The 18,825-nt window shown below is 52.0% G+C and overlaps 2 protein-coding genes across 2 annotated transcripts in view; one reads left to right on the forward strand and one right to left on the reverse strand.

The window, feature by feature from the left end:
* The window catches only part of HSPG2 (heparan sulfate proteoglycan 2), a 92,758-nt gene extending 91,001 nt beyond the window's left edge, over positions 1 to 1,757 (forward strand). Inside the window, exons 98-99 of the mRNA XM_073903584.1 lie at positions 325 to 428; positions 591 to 1,757. Of these exons, the coding sequence (XP_073759685.1) occupies positions 325 to 428; positions 591 to 763 (277 nt within the window). The 3' untranslated portion in view covers positions 764 to 1,757. The remainder of the gene's footprint in view (positions 1 to 324; positions 429 to 590) is intronic.
* Positions 1,758 to 1,775: 18 nt separating this feature from the next.
* LDLRAD2 (low density lipoprotein receptor class A domain containing 2) lies at positions 1,776 to 9,808 on the reverse strand. Its single transcript, XM_073903585.1, is given in 7 exon segments — positions 1,776 to 1,843; positions 2,303 to 2,626; positions 3,631 to 3,706; positions 3,709 to 3,764; positions 7,340 to 7,386; positions 7,388 to 7,757; positions 9,745 to 9,808. Coding segments are annotated over 7 exon segments (1,005 nt in total).
* Between the last annotated feature and the right edge of the window lie 9,017 nt (positions 9,809 to 18,825).

The following is an 18,825-nucleotide window of genomic DNA, read 5'->3' on the forward strand; positions in this document are numbered from 1 at the left end:
GGACGCCGCCCACCACGTGCGTGTCTGGGAGACAGAACTTGAAGCCAGGGTGGATGAAGAGCCCACCAGCCCAAACACAGACTTCCAGGGCAGGACAGAACACCATGGGGGGGGCGGGGGGCGGGGGGAGACAAACACCCGAGGGGACGGGTGACCGCTGGGGGAGGTGCTAGGAAGCTGTGTTTGTGGGGCCAGATCTCATCCAGTGGGGGGAAGGAAAGAGCGCCAAGCAGGGGCAGGACTTCCTGTCTGGCATCTCTGTGGCAAAGGGAGGGGGGACTCTTGGAACTGGTGGTGAGGGGCCCACCCCCGTTCCACCAACAGAGAGGGCCGGAGAGGCTCCATCCAGGTGGACGGTGAGGAGCTGGTCAGCGGCCAGTCCCCAGGCCCTAACGTGGCAGTCAACACCAAGGGCAGCATCTACATTGGTAAGTCCCGAGCTCGGGCCTCAGTGCAGGCCTCGGGCATCCTCCTCGGGGCAAAGGGAGGGCATGGGACCCCTGCAGAGCTAGGGCATGCTGCCTTCCTCAGCCCCTGGGCTCCGGGAGCTGACGGGCCCTGTCCTCTCCCCCCGCCCCACATCTCCGCAGGCGGAGCTCCCGATGTGACCACACTGACCGGAGGCCGGTTCTCCTCGGGCATCACAGGCTGTATCAAGAACCTGGTGCTGCACTCGGCCCGGCCTGGCGCCCCACCCCCGCAGCCGCTGGACCTGCAGCACCGCGCCCAGGCCGGGGCCAACACCCGCCCCTGCTCCTCGTAGGCAGCTGCCTGCCCCAGATGGACTCCCGGGCAGCATCCCAGCCCCACGACATCGACTATATTATTATTAATATTATTATGATGAATATTTTGTAAGAAACTGAGGCAATGCCACGCTTTGCTGCTACTGCCCTGGGCTGGACTGGAGGGTGGGCACGCCACCCCCCCGTACACAAACACACCTGGGCAAAGCCGCAGGCTGGTAGGTAGGGCAGGTTGGATGAGAGCCGGTGCCTCAGAGGGCCGCCAGGACTTGCGGTCAGACACGGTGGCCAAGTGGGCTCCCACCTGTCACTACCACTCGAGAGCCCCTCCCCGCCACGGAGCTGGGCTGTGCAGTCTGGCAGCCCTCAGGCAGCCCTCAGTCCCATAGGAGCCAACCGCAGCCCGCAGCCTGGTGCCTCCCCAGCTCCCTTTGCCAGGCAGCTCACCCCTGGGCAGGCCAGCCCGCCACCGCCAGCCCGTGTCCCAGCCCCTTCCACCTCTGCCGAGCCAGCCGGGCCCCCTGCCCCTGGCAGCCTCCCCCTCCCACCGAGCCCTCCTGGCCCGCATCCCGCCACCCCCACCCCCACCCCCCCAACACCTGGCCCAGGGCCCCTGCCCTCAGGGGCGGCAAGGGAAACTCCACCCCAACTCTTCCCAGGAGCTGCTACAGGCAGAGCCCAGCACTGAGAGGGTCTCCCCACCCACACCAGGCCATACCCCACCCCCCCCCACTGATCTGGAAGTGAAGGCCCAGGGGACATGGGGGGAGGAGGGCACTGGTGGTTGAAAAGAGTTAGTGCCTTGGGTGGGGGATGCCTGGGAGGGACAGGAAGGGCACATGACAGCCCTGCCCCGTCTGTGGGGAGCCCAAGGGCCCGTCTGGGGGCACGTGCCCTCCCCACCAGCAGCCCGCAGATGTGGGGTCAGGACGCCTGGACTCCATGTCCTAGAAGGGACCCTCCTGTGGTCTTTGTCTTGATCTTTCTTAATAAACGGTGCTATCCCTGCCACAGCTGTTTCCTGCACCTCTAACTGGGGCTTGACTCGGTGGAACCCGAGAGGGGGCTGGACGGGGTGGCAAAGCCAGGCAGGTGAGCTGCGGGAGTGAAGCAAGGCAGCTGCCAGGGAGTGAGGCCCCTGCTCCCCACCCTCCCCGGATCCAGCAGAGTGCCAGCGACCTCCCGAGCTTCGGGGCCACTTAGCCCCCATGTACCTCACGACAGCCACGAGGCAGGAGAGGAGCAGACTGAGCCTGCGGGTTTGGTGATGTGCCCAAGGTCAGGTGGCCCTCCTGGGGGTGGGGTGGAACCCGAAGTCCGTCTGACCCTAGAGCCCACTCTCCTGTTTCTGAAGCCACAGCCTCTAGGGATGTCCTCCCTGACCCTGGAAGGTTGGCCCACTGGGCTGCAGCCCCCCCAGGAGCCACCCGGCCCGGACACAGGTAACAGGCAGTGCAGCCAGGGCAGAGGCCGTGGGCACCAGCCCGCCAGGCCAGCCAGCGGGACGAGCGGTAGCACCAGAGGAGGCCAGCAGAGGCCAGGACCAGCGAGGAGACCAGCGCCACGCCTCGGAGCTGGGGGCCTGCCAAAAGAAAGGGAAAGCCCACTTAGGCCCCAGCCTGGGCCTGCTGCCCCGTGCCTGTCATGTGGGGAGGGACAAGTGTGACCTTGGCGAGAGGAGTGGGAGCAGACAGAAAGCAAGAGCCATCTACCTCCCGGAGGAGCTGCTGTACCCTGCTGTTCAGGGGCCCGGCCTGCGAGGGGGGTCCTCTGGGCGGCCATCTGGAGAGTTCCTGCAGACCTGAGAGCCGGGGAGAGCATCGGGGGCTTGGACGTGGGGCCATCCATACTCCCTGCCTGGCTGGGCACCAGAGAGGGACCTGCAGCGGGAAATAATAGAGGAACACACAGAACTTTCCAGGGCTTGACTTGGGCTCCTTGAAGCTTCCCCAAACCTGTCTGAGTTTGTTACTATTAGTATTTCCATTTCACACATGAGGGAAGTGAGGCACAAGAGAGGTTAAGTCACTTGCCCAGGTCACAAAGCAGGAAGTGCTAGGGGAGGACTTGAGCTCAGGCAGCCCAGCTCCAGTGCCCAGGGTTTATAAATGGAGCTATTTCTCAAGAAGGAGGTTGTGTCTGTACTGAGCATTCTCTGGGCACCGAGCACTGTGCTGGGTGCTGGGCTCCTTACCTGCGGTATTTCACTTAGTTTAGGACACTCCGAAAGGTTAGGTTTATCAGCCCCTTCAGCCAGGTGTTTTTTTGCAGTAAACAACCTGTTCAACAGTACATAGCAGCCCTGTTCGCAGGATGTGGCATCTTAGATTCCCAGGAAGCTCCTGGGTGGCCTATTCTGGTCCCCCCCCCCCGTCCACAGAGGTCATTCCTGGTCATGCTACTCCCTGACTCTATGACCTTGGGCAAGACATTTCTCCTCCCCTAGGCCTCAGTTTCCCCATACATAAAATGTGGAGACAAGACTGGACAATGGTTTCCAAAGTAAGTCTTGAAGGTCCAACTCAGGTCCCTCGGTGGGACATCAGCCAGGGCCTGAGCCCCCAGGTCCAGTTAAATAGGGCATCTTCCCTTTTGCTGTCTTTGATCCTCTGCAAAATTTCACTTAGGAAAAGCTTCCACCACTGAAATATCATTTGGAAGCAGCTGGATTAGATCATCTCCAGCATCATTCCGGCTCTAACTTGCTCTGATCCTCAGATAGTCCGGCCTACACAGATTCCCCACTGCTGTGCTTCACCTTATTCTCTCCTGCCATGCCCCTGCCCCCAGCCTCCCCACTGAGGCCCTGCCCCCAGGGAAGGGGAGCTAGCCCCGGTTTCCCTCCTAGCTGCTCAGCGGGGCCTGGGCCGCACCCATCACTGACCTCTGCAGTCGGCTGGTGGCCAGGAAGCCTGGTCACTACCATCACCACAGTTGTCCACGCCCCAGCGATCGCACACACCAGGCTCGGGGGTATGCACCTGCCGTTCTGACAGCAGAAGTAGGCACCGCAGGCTCCTGGGGCCAGCAGGGGAGGCATGCGATGAGAACCCTGAGCCAGCCCGTGATACACAGGGATGCGTAGCCCTATAGTGAGGGAATGTGGGAGCTGCAGATGAAAGCATGGGTGGGTGTGTCATGGGAGACAGGTGTGTGGTCACCAGGATGATGCTGATGGCTGACATTTACTGAGTTCCTATCCCCGGGCTGGGCACAGCTCTAAGCACTCCACTCACACCCCAGCTCCTGAAGTTCTCACAATAACCCTACACAATAAACACTTTTACTACCTCCATTTCAGAGATCAGAAGACAGGCCCGGAGAGCTTAGTTCACTTGCCATCGGCTCTGCCTGGCCTTCTCTCCCCGAAGTAACTGCATGGTTCACTCCCTTCAGGTCCACACTCGAATGCTACCTGCCAGGGGCCCCTGAGCTCCACGTGAGAACGGCACGCCGCCCGCCCCCCCAGCGCTCTGATCCTCCTTGTCCTGACTTCCATCCCTCTGCAGCACTCCTCACCTCAACAGAACATGGATTCACTCGATTATTTGTTTATGGTCTGAGTCTCCCTCATAACGTCAGCTCAGAGAGGACACGGACTTCTCTTCTGTTCATTGCTGTAGCCCTGGAGCCTAGAACAGCACCTGGCATATTGCAGGTGCTCCCATAACATTTGTTAAATGAATGAATATGCACGCAGGTGAACGAATTGTATGACTTGATGCGCAAGGTGTGCAGAGAGGTTGACTTACCCAGCATCTCATTCTGTGGAGAAAAGCTGTTGCAGGTGGGGTTGCCCAACACCCTGGCTCAGGGGTGGGCGTGGGAATCAGAACGTTCCACTTCCTGGCCACGGAAGTGGACACACGACCCACATGACTAATCAGATTTGGCCCTGGCACTTTTGCTAGAACCATAAGATGCTCACTCTCCATTTCGTTGAGGTTAGAGCTATAATGGTGACCATGGACTTGGAGCTGCAGGGTCATCCTGCTGCCAGATAGAAAGAGAAGCTGCCTGAGATGGAGGCCAAACAGACGCCCACAATGCAAAGACAGAGAACAAGGAGACAGCACCCAGGTGTCATTACTTGAACTGCTGGATGCAGCCATACCTGAACCAACACCTTAATATCCCAGTTATAGGAGTCCCTCCCCATTCTCTTTTGGCTAAACCAACTTGAGTTGGGTTGCTTTTGTCTACAAATGAAAACGAAGACCATAGAGCAGGTATGTAGATGTAAGAATGAATGTGAGAGAAAACACAAACAGTAGTGTGGTTATGTATGGGCGGTCATAGGTGGCTGTCAACGTAGGAGTGTGTGCATGAACCAGGCAGGCTGTGACTGCAGGTGTGAGTGACGGGGACCGTGCGTGTGGCCTAAGGATGTGAAATGAACCTTTCTTCATTCAAATGACAAAACTGATCTAAGGAAGCCAGACCTGGGACAGGGCCTCGTCCCTGCCTCCTTTCAAGGAGTTCAATCCTGGGCGCCTGGGTGGCTCAGTTGGTTAAGCGACTGCCTTCGGCTCAGGTCATGATCCTGGAGTCCCTGGATCGAGTCCCGCATCGGGCTCCCGGCTCGGCGGAGAGTCTGCTTCTCCCTCTGACCCTCCTCCCTCTCATGTGCTCTCTCTCTCATTCTCTCTGTCTCAAATAAATAAATAAAATCTTTAAAAAAAAAAAAGAAAAAATCTAAAAAAAAAAAAAAAAAAAGGAGTTCAATCCTGCTGAACACATAGCAGCGGCAACATCCCGGGCTCCCTGGCTGACAGCTGCACCTTGCAAGCAGGCAAGGCCACAGGAAGAAAGAGAGGGAGGGAAAAGGAAAGAGAGGGAGGGAGGGAGGGAGGAGTTAATTCTCAATCAGCCAGTGAGAGCTGTTCGCAAAACAGAGGCCCCTGGGCATACCACAGCCTACAGGAGCCAGAAAGGAGACCCCAGGCACCACTGGTCTTGGCACTAAGGATTTAGACTCCAAATTTCATATAGTTCCTCCCAGAGCCAGAGACTAAGGGGGAAGAGAGAAAGAATCTAAAATCCAAAATTCAGGGGCGCCTGAGCGGCTCAGTCGGTTAAGCGTCCAACTGTTGATTTTGGTTCGGGTCATGATCTCAGGGTCCTGAGATGGAGCCACACAATGGGCTCCGTGCTGGGCCTGGAGCCTGCTTAAATTTCTTTCCCTGCCCCTGCCTCCCACCCCTGTTCTTGCTCGTGCACACGCGCTCTCCCTCTCTCTCCCCACCCCCCCAAAAATGTGTTTTTAATTAAAAAATAAAATCCAAAATTCAGACCAGGCATCAGGCCAAGGGAGAAAAAGCTGGGGGCCTTGTCTAAAGAGACCATGGGACAGCCCGAGGGCTCTGCCTGACCAGCTCCATGTTAAAGGGCTGTCCAGGGCCTGGCTCGTTGAAGTCTAGTTCCTGGTGAGTCTGCTCGAGCCCTCACAGGGCCCCGCGCTCTAGTCTCAAAGTGCTCGCAATCCCACATTTAAATCCCAGCCTGGATATCTTGCCAGCGGTGGCAATAAAGCTTCTCTGTGCTTTTGGCGTCTTCTGGGTTTTGACAGCTCGCCTGCTCGCCATCACCGGACACAGCCTCTGCTGCAACACAGGGGAGCATCTCCGATCCTGGGGGAGCCTGCACGGGCTAAAGCCTTGAACTCAATTTGAACAAGAGGACGTGCTCTAGCTGCTAAAGCCCAGCCACTCCGCTTGTGAGCAGAGAGGCCTGGGCACTTTACCTAACCCCCCCGAGCCTGTTTCCCACCCGGAAACATGAGCACAAGAAGATGGGCACGTGAGGCTGTGAGGAACAGACAGATCTGGCATGCCAAGGGCAAAGGCAATGCGTAATAAATGATCATTAACTACTTTCAGTTTCCTTTCCTTGCTGAAGTGGGTATCTGTCACTTACAGTCACCAGAGACCCCACTCATCCCCTCTGCTTTCATCTGAAGGGCTGACCCAGGACAGAAGAGCCGTGTGTGAACTTGAGAGTGTGTAAGTTGTATCTAAGCGTGCAAATTGGTACTGTATGTGTATGAGGTGTGTGAGTGTGCAGTATGTCAGGTACATGGGGTGTGTGTTGCAGTGTGTGAGGCACATGGGTGTGGAGTTGTGTAAATGAGTGCAAAGTTGTGGGCTGTATGCACATATACATGTGTGTGTGAGTGTGGGTGTTGGGGTGTGAGGTTTGTGGGTGTGGGGTGGTGTGAATGAGTGTGCAGGGCATGTGGGGGATGTGTAGTGTGAGTGGGGGGTGTGAATGAGTGTGCAGGGTGAGTGTGGGTGTGGGGTGTCAGGTGTGGGAGTGGGTGGGAGTGCGTGCGGGTGGGCGTCAGGGGCTGGTAGGGGGGCAGCCATACGCGGCCCAGGGAGTCAGATTTACGGGGTTGGCTCCGGGGGTCTGGATTGGCCCCTCCCGGGACTGCGCTCAGCCCGCTGCCAGTCCCCCTCCCCGCCCACACCCAGGCCCCAGCCCCCTAAACCCCCATCCTCTGGTGCTTCAGGTGCCACCCCAGTGACCCCAGCCCGCAGGTGCCCCCGGCTTGGGGGCCCCGGCCCCGGCCCCGGCCAACAGCCCCCACCCACCCAGCCGGAAAGAGGTGGCTTCTTCGCCCACGAAGTCCACGCGGGGCCAGGAAGGGTCGGGAGGACGCCACCGGGGCGGGGATGGTCAGGCCGCAGAGAGGGGCGCCGAGGGGCCTCGGCGCCCCCGGCGGGCCCTCGTAGAACTGCAGGTAGGACCCGGGGGCGCACCCGTCGGCCGGCGCGGGGGAGGAGGCGTTGGGCGCCGGGGACACTGGGGGCGCCCGGGCCGCCGCGGCCAAACTGTACACCAGGAAGAAGCGGAACTGGAAGCGGATCCTGTCGCCGGCGGCCGCCGCCCGCATCCAGAGCCCGCAGTCGGTGTCTGGGGCCACGAAGTAGAACCTGCGCGAGGCGGAGTGCGAGTGCAGCCGCAGGCCGGCCCTCTGCCACGTCTGCCCGCAGAGGTCCACCAGGTCGGCTGCAGGGAAAAGCACGGACCCAGGAACCGCGCGGCCAGGTTCCGAGCCCTGCCCGCTGTGTGACCCCAAGTAAGTCACTCCCCCTCTCTGAGCCTCAATTTCCTCATCGGTAAAATGGAATGATTGCCCGACCTCAGAATTTTTGTGAGGGTTGAATAATTTAATTCGGGCCTCAGTCTCGTATTCAAAAACTCTAGGATGTGTTTCAGAATTTTCCAGATTTTAGAAAGATAAGGTGGGTAATACCGGAGATTATGTTGCAGCCCTCCATGATCAAGCACATTTTCTAGAGCAAGTCTACAGACGTAACCCTAAGCAGGACAAATAAATACAAGAACCAGCCTCCTATCAGTTCAAGTCAGGTGTTGCCAGTAAATCAGTTAAGAAGGAATTTGGGCTTTCAGAGCTTTTCATATTTTGGAATTGAAACTAGAGGACTGTGGGCAAGTAAGGGTTCAGTGCTTAGGACAGTGCTGCGCATTTAATGAGTGTCACAGAAATGTTAGCTATTATTAGAATCTAATCCGAGGAGGGGTAGACTCAACCCTGGGCACCTGGTTGGGCACCTGCCCAACCCACAGCCTCTCCCTGTTGCTCCTTTTGATAAAAGAACCCCATTATCTCCCAGCTGTAGGTTGCTCTCTCCTGATCATTGGCTCAACCAAACTTTGCAATCCTAATTCAATTTGCAGGGTTTTTTAGGGATTGGCATGGGACCTGATTCTGGCCAATGAGATTGAAGAGGTTTGCTGAGGGCTCCTGGGAAAGGTTTTCCTTTCTGATTAAAAAGAAAGAAAGAAAGAAAGAAAAGGGAGAGCCATGTGATGAGGAGCCTCTTTCTTCCTGCTTTTGAAAGCAGTTGACTGAGGATGTGATGGCCAGCGCTGTAGTAGCCATCTTGCTAGGATGAGGTCATGAGACTCAGGGAAAACACTGACATGGTTGAGCTGCTAAATTAACCATTTCTGGAATCACCTATGGCCACTCTCCCTAATTGAAATAACAGATCCTTTTGGGTTAAGCTCTATTAGTTTGGTATCTGTTACTTACATCCCGAAACATCCTCACTGCTGCAGAGTTGTTGTGAGGATTGAATGAGATAATGGGCAAATGATCAAACTAGCTCTGAATTTTGTTAAGGATGGAGAAGAGGAGGGCGCCTGAGTGGCTCAGTTGGTTAAGCGACTGCCTTCGGCTCAGGTCATGATCCTGGAGTCCCTGGATCGAGTCCCACATCGGGCTCCCTGCTCGGCGGGGAGTCTGCTTCTCCCTCTGACCCTCTTCCCTCTCGTGCTCTCTATCTCTCATTCTCTCTCTCTCTCAAATAAATAAATAAAATCTTTAAAAAAAAAAAAGGATGGAGAAGAGGAGGTGGCTTTTCTGGTGCATGGTAGGGGCACCAGTAGATCTTGAGGACCAACCAGAATGTGGGTTTTGGGGGAAGAAATTCACCATCAGGTCTCAGGATGTGGTAGCCTTTTCTCAAATCTGCACAGACCTGGTAAAGCCAGACCCTGCCCTGCAGGCCCACGGGGGAGGAGGGAGGTTTGGAGAGTGAATAAATTGAGCACCTTCTATGTGCCAGGCGCTAAATGTCTTACACATTTATCTCATCTTATATGCACAGTAATAATAGTCCCTTAAGGAGCAAGGGCCCTTATTCCAACTTTGCTGCTGAAGAAACAGACCCTGAGAGGTGGAGCAGTGATGTCACTGAGAGTGTGAACACAGACCGTCTGACCCCAAAGCCAATGGTCTTGTCCATTCCCTCCCCCACACACCCACACACGCACACTCCAGACCCCTGTTTCTGGGTGACTTGGAGCTCCAGCCTCCCAGAGCGATTGGGGTACCAAACAAGACTAGGCACAAGGCTTTCCAGCCTCTTCCAAGTCAAGGGGTCCCAGCCCATCATGGGGATACGGCGTCTACAGGTGGTAGGCTCTGACTCTCCTGCGCACCCCAGCCAAGCCCCCTCCTACTCACCTGTCTCCAGAGTAGATGCAGCCAGGGCAGCCGCCCCCAGCAGAAGCAGCCTTTGGGGCTCCATCCAGGCCCTGCTGTGCCCAGCAAGGGGGCAGACCTGCAGAATCCTCAGTTTGGGGTCTTTGGGGAGACTAGGGTATGAGGGCCTGGAAGACAGGCTGGCAGGACACAAGGAGCAACGGGAGGTAAGTCCACCAGCCCTCTGGTCTCTTTATAGTGATCTTTGTGCTCCAGATCCTTCTTCAGATCAGGATTGTGTCTAGGGTTGCCGTGGAGATTTGGGGCTGAGGCTGGAGACGGGGGAAAGAAGGCGGGAAAGATGTCTGCTCACCCCCTGCCAGACAGGAACCATGGAGACTCAGATCCGGTTCTCCCACAAGGCTTCTGGGAGGGGGACCCAGCGCCTCAGAGAGCTACTACTCTCTGGATAAGTTGACACCTTAGGACTGAGCTTGAGGGAGGCCCAGGACATCAAAGGGCAGCTCTGAGGGCCCTACAGAGGCAGCGAGTGGCAAAGGAGCACTAGACCAGGAGTTCCTACCCCAGGGCCTTTGCACTCACAGTTCCCTCCACCTGGAGTGCTCTTCTCCCATAGTGTTCCATGTCTGGCTTCTTCAGGTCTTTCAGGTTTTGACTCACATGTCACCTCCTCAGACCACACTTCCCAGATCACCTTTCCGTCTGAATTAGTACTTTCCCTCCTTGTCTCTCAGTCACATCTCCCAGAATTTATTATCTTAGAACTCACTCAAATTACTGGGCTGACTGATATCTTGTGTATATTATCTATTGGCCCCACTAAAATTGCATTCCACAAGGGTCTTGTTGATCTCTGAACCCCCAGGTCATAACACAGTGCCTGGCACAGGGCAGGCATCCAAAAAATAAGAATAAGTAAATAAAAATAAAAATTTAAAAACAAACAAAATAGAATTGAGCACATGACCTCTCTTTTGCTGGGTTCAACTTCCCCATGTAGAAAAGAAAGGACTTGGACCATTTCAGGATTTTCCAAAACTTGTTATTAGACCAATGTTTTTCATGGGACATGGGGCCGGCTCAGTCAGTGGAGCACGCAACTCTTGATCTCGGGGTTGTGGGTTTGAGCCCCACGTTGGGAATAGAGATTACGTAAAAATAAATTTTTTTTTTAAAAAAAGAACAGGGTGCCTGGGTGGCTCAGTTGGTTAAGCGACTGCCTTCAGCTCAGGTCATGATCCTGGAGTCCCTGGATTGAGTCCCACATCGGGCTCCCTGCTCAGCGGGGAGTCTGCTTCTCCCTCTGACCCTCCCCCCTCTCATGTGCTTTCTCTCTCATTCTCTCTCTCTCAAATAAAGGAATAAAATCTTTAAAAAAATAAAAATAAAAAAAGAACAATTTTGGGGCACCTGGGTGGCTCAGATGGTTAAGCATCCGCCTTCAGCTCAGGTCATGATCCCAAGATCCTGGGATCGAGCCCCACATCGGGCTCCTGGCTCAGCAGGGAGCCTGCTTCTCCCTCTCCCTCTGCCTCTCTCCCTGCCTCTCCCCCTGCTCGTGCTCTCTCTCTCTCTCTCTCTCTCTCTCTCTCTATCTCTGTGTCTCAAATGAATAAATCAAATCTTTTTAAAAAATAAATAAGTAAAATAAAAAAGAACAATTTTTTCAGAAGTTTTCTTACATGGAACCTTTTTTTTTTAGATTTTATTTATTTATTTGAGAGAGAGTGTGTGCATGAGCGTGGGGCAGGGGTGGAGGGAGAGGGAGAAGCAGACTCCCTGCTGAGCAGGGAGCCCAGTGTGGGGCATCCCAGGACCCCAAGATCATGACCTGAGCTGAAGGCAGATATTTAACCAACTGAGACTCCCAGGCGCCCCTACATGGAACTTTTAATATATAAATGATAATTCTAACTTCACAGGTTTCTTGTAAGGATTGAGTCGCATTAGAATAGTGTCTGTCACATTGTAAAGTGCCCAGTGCATGCTAGGCTGAGTGATGACTCTTAATATTATTATTTAAACAGGTGCACCACATTTCAAGAAGTGCCCAGTTGTAGCCTTTGAGATACCACCTCAGAGTCCCAAGACTCTATTGGGAAGGTTAAAACCACTGGCCCTGGGGCACTAAAGCGGCTCAGTCAGTTAAGCATCAGACTCTTGGTTTTGGCTCAGATCATGATCTCAGGGTCATGAGATCAAGTCCCGTGTTGGGCTCCACACTCAGCATGGAGTCTGCTTGACATTCTCTCCCTCTCCCTCTGCCCATTCCCCCACTTGTGTGCTGGTGCTCTCACCCTCTGTCTTCCTCTCTATAAAACAAAAACGAAAAAAAAAAAAAACCCAGCCATGGGTCCCAAAGCTCTCTAACAGCTGTCCCTGCCAGAGCTGACATTCGATGCTACCTTGTACGTCATCCCAGCCCAGGCCTGGGGGTTCCGAGAGGACGCGAGTCTGCTTCAGCAGAGGTAGATTTACCATGAAGCCTGTGAAGCTTAAGCTTTAGGACACTTTGGGCGCCTGGGTGGCGCAGTTGGTTGAGCGACTGCCTTCGGCTCAGGTCATGATCCTGGAGTCCTGGGATTGAGTCCCGCATCAGGCTCCCTGCTCAACGGGGAGTCTGCTTCTCCCTCTGACCCTCTTCCCTCTCGTGCTCTCTCTCATTCTCTCTCAAACAAATAAATAAAATCTTTTAAAAAAAAAAAAGGACACATTACTTGCATGGGGTTATATGTCTTATAAAATTTGCAAAAGTAAGATATTCTAACCACAGGGCGCCTGGGTGGCTCAGTTGGTTAAGCGACTGCCTTCAGCTCAGGTCATGATCCCGGAGTCCCGGGATCGAGTCCCGCATCGGGCTTCCTGATCGGCGAGGAGCCTGCTTCTCCCTCTGACCCTCCCCCCGTCTCATGTACTCTCTCTCATTCTCGCTCTCTCAAATAAATAAATACATCTTTAAAAAAAAATAGATATTCTAACAGATCACTGTCTCTTTCCACCCCGTCTCCTCCAACACACCTCGCTTCAATGCCATGGGCGTTTTTGGACTCCCACTCGCTAAAGGAAGGTTGGTTTGGGTTTGGGTTTGGCGGATATATGAATGGGGTTCTAGCTTCTTCTGGGTCTAGTTTTATTATTTCTGGATGCTCCAAAATGGCTTCTGGGAATATTCCTCATGCCCACTGTACTGTCCGCCCCCATGTTGTGATATGGAGGTGCAGAATCAGAGACCCTTATCATGCCTGGCCTGTCTGCTATGAGGGTGTTGGAGCTGAAATAAGGTTTGAAATGTATGAAGCCAGAAGCTACTCTGTGGAAAATCCTTCCAAACCTTATAGCTCACATATATAAGATGCTTGATAGAGGTTATGCCAAGTTTCACAACAATCCTTTTTTTTTTTTTAAGATTTTATTTTTAGGGGCACCTGGTGGCTCAGTCAGTTAAGTAGCTGCCTTCAGCTCAGGTCATGATCTCAGGGCCCTGGGATAGAGCCCCACATTAGGCTCCCTGCTCCGAAGGGAGACTGCTTCTCCCTCTCCCACTCCCCCTGCTTGTGTTCCCTCTCTCTCTGTGTCTCTGTCTGTCAAATAAATAAATTAAATCTTAAAAAAAATCTTACTTAAAAAATAAGGGACACCTGGGTGGCTCAATCAGTTAAGCATCCAACTCTTGATCTCCGCTCAGGTCATGATTTCATGGTCATGAGTTCAAGCAAGGCATTGGATTCCACGCTGGGTATGGAGCCTACTTAAAAATAAATGGGGCACCTGGGAGTCTCAGTTAGTTAAGCATCTGCCTTTGGCTCAGGTCATGATCTCAGGGTCCTGAGATTGAGCCCCATGTCAGGCTCTCTGCTCAGCAGAGAGTCTGCTTCTCCCTCTCCCTCTGTGCACGCTCTCTCTTTCAAATAAATAAATAAAATATTTTTTAAATACTTATTTTAAAAGAAAGCATTTAAAAAATTAAAAAATAAAAGAAGGTTGTAATTTCCTTTTTCAAATATCACTAACCTCTGTTACAGGCATTGGAGATATTTCAGGGAACAGAATAAACAAAAACTCTACTCTTGTAGAACTTACATCCTAATGGATAAAGGAGTAAAATGTGCAATGCATTGAATAGTAATAAATACTTTTTAGCCTGTGTTGTTCCTGATTTTATTTATTTTTTAAATTTATTTATTTTTATTTAAATTCAATTAACATATAATGTATTATTGCTTCAGAGGTAGAGGTCAGTGATTCATCAGTCTTTCATAATGCCCAGCGTTCATTACATCATGTACCTTCCTAAACGTCCATCCTGCAGTTACCCCACCTGTGAATAGTGATAAATATTAAGAAGAAAAAACATAAAGCAAGGTGGGGAGATGTGAAATGTCAGAGAGCCGCTGAAATTTTGATAGGATATCCTGGGAAGGCCTCATGGAGAAGGGTCTTTTGAGTGAAGATCTAAAGGAAATGAGGGAGCCAGCCATGTAGTTATTTGTCGCCACAGGCGACAGCAGTATGGAGCAATGCAATTGCACCCCGAATGCAACTACGGAGCGAGTGACAAGAGATGAGTTAGATCAGTAAAGCCCTAGTGGTTATCATAAGGACTTTGGCTTTTTCTCCAGCTGAGACAAGAACCACTGGACAGGGCCAAATGCTACAGAACCAGACAGGAGACTCTTTTAATAAGTCTAAAAAAGATGGTAGCCTGAACTAGGATGGCAAGAAGTGGTCAGATTCTGGACATATTTTGAAGGTGCAGCCAATAGGATTTGCTGACAGGTTGGACTTGGATGTGAAGGAAAGATGAGTCAAGGATGGCACCCTGAGTTTCAGCCTGGCGTCTGGAAGGATGGCATTGCCATAACTGGGATGGGGGAGGATGAGGCTCTCAGCTTTGGATTCATTCTGATTGAGATGACCATTAATTAGCCTTTCCAGCGGAGGTGACAAGTGGCAGTTGGATCTCTGAGTCTGGAGTCCGGGGGTGGGGGGGTGTGGGCTGGGGATATAATTTGGGGAGCAGTGGCTTGTGGATAGTATGTAAAGTCACACGATGGGATGAGTCTTCCATGGAGTGAGCAGAGGAAGAGAAGAAGAGAGAACCAGCAGCCTTGGACAGTGCCCCAACCCTTTACCTGGAGGAATGTGGCTGGTACCCATGGGTCTGGAGAAAAATGTCCCCTAGGGGGCAGTCGAAGCCAATTTGAGGATGAGGAATCTCGCTGTACATCCTAGAAACAGCCGCTGAGGGGTGGTGGGATGCCCCTCAGCTTAGAGGACAGCAATGGTGGCAGCTCCATCCCGAAGCCAAGCACTGGGCATCTCAGGTCTGAGTCCTAGGTGTCTTCCCTACACGTTCAGGGAACTGTAGTTAAGGACGGTTGTCCTGCCCAATTGCCATGTCCTACGTTTCCTGTCCAATAGGTCAGCAAGCCTGGATCATCTCTAAGGGCTCTTTCCCTCAGACCCTCTCTGAGTCTGGAATATGGGCTGAATGCTTCTGCACTGAGGATGTCACAGCTCATCTGTCATTCTTTCCTGCGACTTACAGTCTGATAAGCTACTAGTAAATAACGAGTCATTGATGCCAATTCCAAGCCTGGGGCCTTGAATACCTTCACTCCAGGAAAACCCTGACGCAGGTATAATCATCTCCTTTTATAGATGAGAAAGCCAAAATCCAGAGAGCTGAAGGGACCTGTTCAGGCGACGTGATGGCCCAAGCATGGGAGTGCCTCAGTCACACCACGAGATATCGAGTGGAAAGCGGCCGCCCTAAAGGCAACCACAGGAAGAACTCTGGCAGGTAGAGGGACAGACAAGGCAACTCAATATGATGAATTAAAATCAGTACAATTGGGGCGCCCGGGTGGCTCAGTCGTTGAGTGTCTGCCTTCGGCTCAGGTCATGATCCCAGGGTCCTGGGATCGAGCCCTGCATCAGGCTCCCTGCTCGGTGGGAAGCCTGCTTCTCCCTCTCCCACTCCCCCTGCTTGTGTTTCCTCTCTCGCTGTGTCTCTCTCTGTCAAATAAATAAATAAAATCTTTAAAAAAATAAAATAAAATCAGTACATTTGCCAGTAAGTCAGAACTTATGCAAAGGACATCCTGAAGTTATCTTGAATTATGATCCATGGGCAGTAGCCAATGGCCTAATAATTTGGTGCCCCAAATGGAAAAATAGATAATTGGCTAATAAACAATCAGTATGGAGAAAACCAACATGGGAGAACATACGTCGGGTTTGACCGTCTAACATAACAGGGGATCATGTCTCAGCACCTAGAAAGGTAAAACTCAAGAAGCAAAATACAATTAGAAAGTAGAGAAATTAATGGGAAAGATAACATCAAAATGGTTAATAGACAATATTCTAGCTAGGTGGGGTCCCCAAACAAATGGACAATTGGGCACAAACCCATCAATGAAACAATGAGGGAGAGAGGTGGTCCTAAAACAGCACATACTGAAACATTGTCAAAACGGTAACCCTTTTCTGTATCAGTTGACAATAGAAAAAAAAGGGGGGCAGAGTCTCTCCTTTGCTCCCTTGTGGTGTGTCCAATAAACTTCTAGCTCCTTTGTTCTGCCTCCCGCGAATTCTTTCACCACCCACACCACCAGCTTCCACCTGACTGAGTAGCCCCAAATCTGGGGGCCCCCCATCCAATCGTGAGAGAGAAGGACAGTATGCTCTTTTTAAATCTTAAAAAGAGCTAGCAGAAGATACATCTGGTAGACAGGAAATGCTGAAGCTATGATTGGGTCACCAGGAGACCAGAAATGGCTGGGGTGGGTACTTCTCAGGACTGGGGTTTACATAGATGCTAGAGCCTCAATATCAGGCACACAGACACTTACCAGTATGGATGAAGTGCCCCCCCCTCCCCCGGCCATAGAATCAAACCAGGAAACAAACTTTACAGTTAAGGCCATGGGTCTAGGCCAGTAAGAAGAACATCTGATGCCTCATAATCTGACAGCAGCAGGAATGGTAAAAAAGTTTAATGGGTTACTAAGGAAACACCTAAATCCAGCCTGGGGTGAAATAAATAGAAAATGGAACAGTGTTCTGGCAGAATAAATTGTCCAAATTATATAATAAACAACTGTCCTGACAGCCTAGAGCTGTGCAAACAGCCAAAATACAGTCCTATAGGGGCATGTGGCTGGCTCGGTCAGTAGAGCATGCAACTCTTGATCTCGGGGTCACGAGTTTGAGTCCCATGCTGGGGGTAGAGATCACTTAAAAAAAAAAAAAAAGGAGGTGCCTGGGTGGCTTAGTCAGTTAAGCATCTGACCCTTGATCTCAGCTCAGGTCTTGATTGAAGGGTCTTGAGTTCAAGTCTCACATTGGCCTCTGTGCTAGGTGTGGAGCCTACTTAAAAAAAAAATAAAGAGGCAATGGATGGAGCTATGTCTCTGTCTTCCTGCTTGGCAAGACTTTGTGCCATGGACATTTAATGGGACTCTTGATAGTAACCCCAGTGATTGGATACATTGCAACATTAGCAAATACTTAAGGAATATGCTTGTTTGCTATGATTCTGATACTGATTCAGGTCCGTGGTAGCATAGGTGTGACCAAATCAGGGTGTGAGCTGTAGAGCAGATGTGTGTAAATTATGTCTCAGTTCTGGACACAGCTTCTTATTTTTTTTTAAGTAAAGTCTACCCTCAATGTGGGGCTTGAACTCATGACCTCAAGACCAAGAGTTGCGTGCTCTACCAGCTGAGCCAGGTCCCCTGCAGGGCACCTGGGTGGCTCAGTTGGTTGAGTGACTGCCTTTGGCTCAGGTCATGATCCTGGAGTCCCGGGATCGAGTCCCACATCGGGCTCCCTGCTCAGCGGGGCGTCTGCTTCTCCCTCTGACCCTCCCCCCTCTCATGTGCTCTCTATCTCTCATTCTCTCTCTCAAATAAATAAAATCTTTAAAAAATAAAAATAAAAAAATAAAGGCTGCCTGCATCCCACTGAGGACCAGCTCACATCTTTAACCGTGGCAGAATATTCGTGTTCCCCTTGTATTTCCGTAAAACCTATAGTCCAATGGTGAGGTGGCAAGAGCCAGTATGTAAAGTAATCGTATTAAGGATCAACATATTAGGGCTTGCTAAATTGCCACCAACCAATCAGAGCAAGCGTGTGAACAGCCAACACACAAAGAGCACGATTATAAACAGTCTCATGCGTTGGATAGTGTCCACCCAAAATCCATGCCCCTCCCACCTGAAATCTCAGAATGTGACTTTATTTGGAAATAAGATCTTTCCAGATGTCATGAGTTTAAATGAGACACAGGATTAGGGTGGGCCCTAACCTCAATGACCCATGTCCTTGTAAGAGGAGAAGCCACACAGAGACATACACAGAGGAAAGATGGAACGTCAGGAGCCACCTGGAGGATGGAAAAGACCAGGTAAAAGCCTTCCTCAGCACCTTCAAGGGGCACGTGGCTGTGCAGGTAGCTTGATTTTGGACTTTCAGACTCTAGGACTGTGCATGAGTAAGTTTATTGTTTGAAGACACCCAGTTTGTAGTAATTTATTATAGCATCCCTAGGGGAAGAATATGCACAGAAAGGGAGGTCTCCATTATAAGATTCCTGACCCGGATGCCCCTTGCTCCCACCCACAGCAAGAGTGCACACCGGGGGCACCTGGGTTAAGCATCTGACTCTTGGTTTGGTCTCAGGTCATGGTCTCACGGTCATAGGTTCGAGCCCCACGTTGGGCTCTGTGCTCAGCACAGGGTCTGCTTGAGATTCTCTCTCTCTCCCTCTGCCCCCCACCCCACTCTCGTGCGTGCTCTCTCTCAAAGAAATCTTTTAAAAAGTGCATACTGTCCTTCTCTCTCACAATTGGATGGGGGGGGGGCCCAGATGTAGGGCAACTCAATCAGGTGGAAGCTGGTGCTGTAGGTGGTGAAAGAATCACTGGAGGCAGAACAAAGGAGCTAGAAGTTTATTGGATACACCACAAGGGAGCCAAGGAGAGACTCTGCAAATGAGGCAGTGGGTGGGGGCTATTTCTAAAGAGGAAAGGTGAGGAGGTAAGGCACCTTACGGAATTTTCCCTTTTTTGGTAACTGTGCCTGGTTGTAAGT

Source organism: Callorhinus ursinus, unplaced genomic scaffold, assembly GCF_003265705.2.
Source record: "Callorhinus ursinus isolate GAN/ISIS: 27379988/994484 unplaced genomic scaffold, GSC_fseal_2.0 scaffold18, whole genome shotgun sequence".
NCBI classification, from domain to species: Eukaryota; Metazoa; Chordata; class Mammalia; order Carnivora; family Otariidae; genus Callorhinus; species Callorhinus ursinus.